The sequence below is a fragment of the Myotis lucifugus genome, unplaced genomic scaffold (genome assembly GCF_000147115.1).
Source record: "Myotis lucifugus unplaced genomic scaffold, Myoluc2.0 scaffold_66, whole genome shotgun sequence".
Lineage (NCBI taxonomy): Eukaryota > Metazoa > Chordata > Mammalia > Chiroptera > Vespertilionidae > Myotis > Myotis lucifugus.
The window spans coordinates 5,707,587-5,715,292 of NW_005871114.1; the positions used below are offsets into that span (position 1 = coordinate 5,707,587).

Here is a 7,706-nt window from a genome sequence, read left to right on the forward strand (position 1 = left end):
TTTAGGAAAATTACTTAACCTCTCTGAGCCAGTTTCCTCATCTGCAAAATGAAGACCATAATGAAACCTCATACAGTTTCTGAGGATGGACTGAGATAATACATGTAAGGGACTTGGCACAGTGCCTGACAAAATAAACCCAAGAATTATAGAAGTTTCCTCTGCTCTTGTATTTTCATTGCTTTTTTTTTTGGTTGGATTCTTCTAGTTTTTCCAGGAAGCACTTGGAATTCCAGATTGTCAGTCTATTTGTCCTCGATTTGTGGGTGAGGGAGGAGCTTAAATGTAAAATAACCTGATAGCTTCCTGCTTTAGACACTTTTCTCTGTTCTCCCAAATAGCCTGTATGTATGTATCTCTCATTGCTCTGAGCATACAGCATTATCATTTACTTGTCCATATGTCTGTCAACTTTGCTGGGCAATGAAATCCTTGAAGGACTTTGTATCAGCAGAATATTTAGCACAGAGTAGGGGCTTTAACAAAAAAAGGTTTATCAAAGGCATACAGGGGTGATAGTGCATGACTAATGAAGCCTGAGCACAGAGCCACCATGCAGACACACCTCTAAAGTTGCAGGGCTTAAAGCAAGAATACAAATGGAGGCCACATGGCACGTTCCTGAATATGTTAGAATATGCAGTCACACGGCCATCCTCTGTTCTCATCAGGGGCCTTGCAGCCTAGCCCAAGGATGGGACTTTCCCTGGACAGCCTGCTGCCTGTGAGCTGGAGTCGTTTCATGGACCTGGTGGGGGGCGAGGGGCGGGCAGCAGAAGCCTGGCCTTTCGCACAGGTGCCCAGGTTACCTGGACCCTCTGGAACCCACCTGAACCCGGCATGAAGACTGACTTGCCAAGATCCCCAGGGAGCCAGGATCTCCCCAAACTCTCCACTCGAACAGAGGTGAGGGAGAGGTGCAGCTGTCTGTGTGCCGGACATCCACTTGAGTGACTGGGGTCTGTGACTTTAGCCAAGGAGCAGCCCCTTCTGTAGTCTCCCAGGCCAGAGACCAGGAATTCCGCCCCCCCGCCCATTATAGGGCATATTCCTCTCCCCTAATTCCTCTTTAATTGGCTGAACATTTCAAAAAGTTTCTTAAAAGACTGTAAAGGAAAAGAAGAATGTGTCATGGAGCGAGCTCTGGCCAATGCCATGTTATGAAAGTGATGTCACGTTTTTGAGCCCTTCACAGGCACCACCTTCCCCGTCCTTCCCCATTTGCAATAGCCTTGAAGAGGGTAAAGCTCGCCGACATGGAGAGGCAAGTCTTGCTGAGAGGATGCGCCTCTCCACCTTGCTGTAGCCTGGGGGTCCAGCCACCTCCTGGCATCACTAACATAAGACAAAGCTCCAGGCACCAAAGTAACGAGGGGCAGGGCTGTGAACCCCGCAGCCCTCCTGGGTGGAAGGCCCTACTGGAGCCCACGCGGGATTCCCAAGGCCAGTGTGCAGGAGGTGCTGTCACCTAACTGGCTGCGGAGAGCAGCCTTCTGGGGCCTTTCTATGATACCAAGTTACATCCAAGAGGTTACTTAGATTTGATTACCTAACAAAGGAAGAAACTGTACATGTGTGCACACTCCAAGTATTACTTGAGGGGCAGTCTGCCATCTTAAACAGCTCAAACTCTAGAAAATGTTTATGATCTCAAATACTCAACAAATTTCAACAAAATTTGCTATAGTCGTACCTGATACTTTTAAATGGAGATTCTAATCTACAACTACTATTAAGGATGACAGACAACAAGTTATACAATCAAAATTTTAATAACAAAGATACTATTTTTAACATGGTCAAGTATACTTGGCTAAGTCCAGATTTTAAAAAACAGAAGTATCTAGCCCAACAGTACAACCATACAGCTTTGTACAGAACATTCCATAGATCAACAGAAAATACATTTGAGCACAAAAATAAAAAATATTTAAAGAGAATCTCTAAGCAGCATTTTATTTCTGCAAAACAGACATATATCTTGTACTGATTAAATATCTACAAGTGCGTTTCCTTTACAAAAATACATATATTCTTAATAGACTAAGTCATTAACAATGACCTGGTAATCTTTCACTTCAATTTGAATGATTCATAAGCTAAATCTTACAACCACAAAAAGGTTTTTTATTCGTATTAAGATGTTACCACTTTCGACAAAAAAAAGCTTAAAATATTTTATATTTCAAAGGAAAATCAGCAACACAACTGTACACTGTACTCTACAATGGTCTTGTTTAACGTGAGGGCTCCTCTACAACACTGGTGCTCGCTGGTGCTGCCCGACGCGAGGGCGCAGCAGGACCCGGCTCCCTCACGGGCGCGTGTCGTGGACCACAGCTTCATAAGGACACTTAGGCCCCCACCCCATCCTAAGGAACACAGCAAAAGAAAACTGACCCCAGACAATACAGGCTGATCGCATTACATTTTCAATGTGCGAACCCCCTGCTCCAGTGGACTGACATGCGTCTGTGGATAAATAATCTGTTTACTAACTCTACTGTTGCCCAGAAACATATAATCTTCATTTGTACTACATTAGTTTCTTATTCCACGAAGCTCTGGAAGATGGAAGAAAACTAGACCCAGCATTTAACAGGCATCAGTTGCACTTGATTCTAGGTTTAAAGGTAAAGAACGTTAAAAAGCATTGCTGAACAATGTCTCAGTGCTGGCTCCCAGGAAAGGGGCATAAGAGGTACACAGACACATTTTAATGAGCATTTAAAATTATTTTTAAGTTTAATTTCATAACTTTCTGAAAAGGAAGTGCTCAAGCATTTTAAGTGTTTGAAAGCAAAGTAAAAGACTAAGAAGTAAACACACTATATGTGACTACATTACACTGGGAAGAGAATCACTTTTAAATTATTGGGAAAATGCCATTGTTGTAGGGAAAAAAAGGTGAAAACCTTGTAATGCATATTTAAGTACATTTTAACGAACTTTCAATCTCATGTTTTTCCATCAAAACACAGCTGAACTAGGTCCATCAAGTCATCCAGCATTGGTTGGTTATTTTGTGCTTTCCAAGGGTTTCAGAGTCTCTAGTATATTTAATATTTTTCAACCTGTCATATGTCAGATCTGGCAGACATGCTATGTTCCTTACTGTGTGTGTGTCATTTATAATACCGTTTCACGTTTTTTGTGGTTCTAATCCAGGTATTTAAAGTTATGGCAAACACATTCATTTTTGCAATTCTCCTACAACCAACATCTTGAGTATCAAGCTTAGCCTGTGGGAAATTCCTTATGATAAACCACAGTATGTAACAAAGGCTTATGTACAGCCTATCAGAGAGACTTCAGGATGCGAGCTTTACCTTTGAGGCGGCCCACAGCCTGAGCTCCCAAGGAAAATGGTGTAAGAAAAGTGCTTAATTTGATGTATGTATGATCTAGATCTGAGACCCATTTTGCTAATTTGGCTGTGTGGCTGAATTCTAATAACAATAGAGCAATCACTGAGAAACAGGACAGGGAGGTGAAACAGGTCTTTATGAAAATTTTGCTTTTGAATATGGAAAAAGCATTTATGTATGTGAGTCCAATTGAAAGTACTATTTTCTATACAAGTAAGCATGTCAACACTTTACCCAAGTCAGTCTTTAATAAAATTTATCATATTACTAAGAACTCAGGAACCAAATAAATGTAATTTTTTTTCTATTTCCTCCATGGAAGAAAAAGCTTCTCAAATTAGAAGTTAAAATCTCCATTTCAATGTTCCTTTGAAAGTATGTCTTTCTCCCACTTTTCATCCAGAGGAAGGCTATTTGTTGTGTTTATCTCTTTCTCACCTTTGAGGATTTCCTACAACCTGTCAAATGGTCCGGGAAAAACAAGCATATTTGAAAGAAAGTATGCGCTGCTAATTATAAGAAAAAAACCTGCATTTGATTAATCTCACCATGAAATTTCAATTTAAAGTCTTTCTTTGGTGATATTTTAGCAATTACTCAATGTTATTGCCTCATAAAATTAAATTGCAATCTAAAAATTTCCAAACTCCAAACTGTTACAACTGTCTCTCCCACATGGTGTTCATTAGCAGTAAAATGTCTTTGGTGATAGGTATTTTCTTATGAAAATCTTTTAAAAAGTGATCACTCTAACTTACAAGTGTCTATTTAGATATGAAATAATAAGAGACAAGTACAGATAACTCAAACTGTATGCAGTAAATCTAAAACGCACGGTAGCAATGAGGCACTTTCTCTTAAATATTTCAATAAAGCTAAACAATTCATAGTATTATATAACATACCCTTTTTCCTCTTAAAGAATCATTTAAATTTAGATTACATTTGAGTATATAACATAGTTGAGCAAACTCATTACATTTATAAAATGTGGCAAATTAGTACGGGACAGGTTTTCAATGAATAAAGAAATAACACATCTTTCTAAAAGTAGTGAAAAGACATCACCCAAGGTAAGCTGTACCCCAGATTGAATGAGCTAATGAGCCTTTTAGTTTCTTTTTTTTGTACTTCCTGAAAGTATTTTGTCAATCTAGAGAAAAGGCCATATTCTGATTTTTCTATTAATGGATGTGATTACCTCAGAGTGATATGTGTAAACTATAGACCTTCAAATCCCAGGTTCCTTGACCCTTTTACTAACATGATATCTAAAGCAGAGAAAACAGATGACAAAACCTTTTATGGAAGTAAAGTTCTTTCAGGTTGTTGCTTAAGAAACAATAGACCAAAGAAAATGTTAGTTTTATTTATTTTCCCAGTTTTGCAGATTCAAATGGTTATTCCTATAGGTTATTTATATAAAGAGTTTGTTTTACTACTACCCTAAGTTTATAAAACTAACCACAAAAGTTATCTGCATATTTTTTCTATTTCTGGTTTCTTGCAAATTTCACAACCTAACTTAGGGAATAATTAATTGGGATTTAGTGTATTACTAGATATGAAAGTAGTCCCATACTTAGAAAATCATAGTTGAATATATCAAAAGAGTTTGGCTGAAGAAGTCTGTGGTTCTGTAGTAATACAGCATTACTCAAGACCATCACAAAATGTGTACCTTGCCCCAACGACAACTGATGTCCTTCTTTATATAAATTTTCCACACGTTTTGGCACATATTCCATTGCATTTCAGTAAAAATACACAAACTATTCTAAATTTCATAATTGCTTCCTATATATTTCCTTGGAAAATAGTGAAATTACATATGATGAAGCAACAGGACAAATGTAAAGAGATTGTATCCATAAAACTCACTTAAGGTTGTAGGTTTTGGCTGGTGCCCCCAAAACAACCAGGTCTCATTTGTGGTTTTTAAAATGCACTCTCAATGCATTTTGCATTAAGTCAATTAAAATAAATTCCCATATGTAAAACATTATTTTAATTACCTAGATTTAACAAATTTATAATAAATTTTAAAACTTTTTAGGGATGCCAGGAAGTTAGATTTTAGGGCATAAAATAATTTCTGTTGCTAAAAAATAAATTCAGTTTTTTGGTTGAGTATAATGGTAATGGTCTATTCCAACCATTTTTATAGATTTTTAACAAAAAAATCTGCCTTTTAAATTCTGCTTGTGAGCCCTTCCAAGCACAAACACAATCTAACAAATGAAATTACTGCCATAACCTTTTTCACGAGTCAGAACAAAAGCAACAGAAAGCTTTAATATAGGCTACTTGACTTGAAACAAAGATATATGAAAAAAGAATTATGCTATTTCAGCCTTTTATATTGTGAAATGCATCAAGACTTAGTTGTATTTTGTATGTGTTTCTTAGAGTTCTACAATGTTTTATTTCTAAGAAGCATTTTGTTATTCAGAAGGCATTAATTTGTGATACAATTTACTGGAAAATGTAGCACATCTACCATGTATACAGTATAAAAACTGTGTGTGTAACACACAGATTGTGCTCATGTCAGGTTTCTAAAATAAATATTTTTCCTAACTTTCAAGGTTTTTTCCTAAGTTTCAGAGGTTAACTTGTTCTGAAGCAATTAATAAAACAATTTCCAATGAATTTTTTGGAAAACAAATATACATTTTAAAACATTTAAATGAAGTTCTTCATATAATTTAAGGTAACAAGACTTTCTTTGACTTGCAGACTAATCTCAAAATGAATGGAAGACTTAACAAAACTGCAAAATCAAGGCCATTCCCATAGCTCTGACCGTAATAAACTTATGTATGAACAGTAATCCCACCCCCCTGATTGCTACAGGATCTAAAGTGAAATATCCTCAGACCACTAATTGTGGTTAGCATATTTATCTACTACACTGCATTTATTCTATTTTATGCAAATGGTTTGGAAATGTGATAGGTAACAGTTTTAATCTACAACTGTTTTGAGACTTTTGAAATCCATAAAATAGCTAATGTTATCTGCTCTAAAGATCCTAATATTTAAAATCATCATAACCCTCTGCATGCCACAGCAACACATACCTAAGGCCAACTTAAAAAGAGAAACAATGTACTCATTAAATGAGAGCAACAATACAGTGATGCATCCATAAAATGGGCTACACAAAGACGGTTCACAGCAGTACCCGCTTGTCGTAAGGCATTATGAGAGAAGAGGAACCTTACTTACACAGTCATTTTGTTAGAAGTAAATGTGATCAGCTGCCAACATTTTGAATGGTTGTGAATCCGGCTTCAGTTCTCCCAGAATCGCACACATTTTCAACCTGGAGGGCTAACAGGCCCTCCTTATGCAGTTGGTAGACTACACTGACAGATGACTTAAAATGCCTACAATTACAGTGTGCTCTAATGTTAAAGAATAATTGGAATTCTTCCCAAAAGATGAACAATGTTGCACAGAGAAAGCTTACTGAGAATAGGAAAGTGGCTCAAAAACCATTTTTCTGAACATATTTGCCACATAAAATCATTTCCAGATATAATAATTACCAGTTTCTTGTACAATACTCTATCTGAACAAGCATTAATAAAAGAGAAAGTATGTGAAAACTGTAACACCACAAAGATTGAGCCATATTACTAGTGTAATTGAACATTAGAACAGTCTTAGGACAAGCAGCAAAGTATTCCAAAGGCTGCAACAGGGATGACACCCAGCTGACCTCAGTGTGACCTGTACACTGTGAGACAGCACAAATAACTTACACAGGTGGTTCAGTAGCAGAATGGCACTTGGTTTGCTCTTAATAGAAACAACATAAATGCAACTGACAATTTAGAGACAGACAATGGCCTTATTTGCATGCTGAAAATCTGGTTGTGTCCCTTTAGTCCACAAACCTCTTGCTGTGCAATCTGTCCATGAGTAAACAAATAGTGCAGGATTCATCTCAGTGGGGTCCAGGCCCCTTGGTCTAACCGAAGTCAATTCTTGGTCGATACTGCAATACCATGGGATATGACTACAAATAAAAACAGATGAGAGGAAGACTTTTATATGAAAACAATATAGATCATATACAAAAGATTTTAAGAATAAGGAGTTATAATTTCCAATATTTGCTGATACTAGTGATTATAATGTGACATTAAAACTATATATTTTTTATTTTTTAAAATTCTTTATTGATTAAAGTATTACATATGTCTCCATTTCCCCCATTGACTTCTTCTTGGCCACTCCCACCCCCCAGCACATGCCCTCACCCCCCTAGTGTCTGTGTCCATTGGTGATGCTCATATGCATGCATACAAGTCCTTTGGTTGATCTCTT

General features: G+C 37.1%; 1 protein-coding gene across 3 annotated transcripts in view; it reads right to left on the reverse strand.

Annotated features, from left to right (window-relative positions):
- Window positions 1-1,753: 1,753 nt before the first annotated feature.
- Window positions 1,754-7,706, reverse strand: part of PCGF5 (polycomb group ring finger 5) — a 59,767-nt gene continuing 53,814 nt past the window's right edge. For all 3 annotated transcript variants that reach the window (XM_023754922.1, XM_023754921.1, XM_023754919.1), the window contains one exon: window positions 1,754-7,395. In XM_023754922.1, coding sequence (XP_023610690.1) covers window positions 7,348-7,395 — 48 coding nt within the window. In that variant the 3' untranslated portion in view covers window positions 1,754-7,347. The remainder of the gene's footprint in view (window positions 7,396-7,706) is intronic.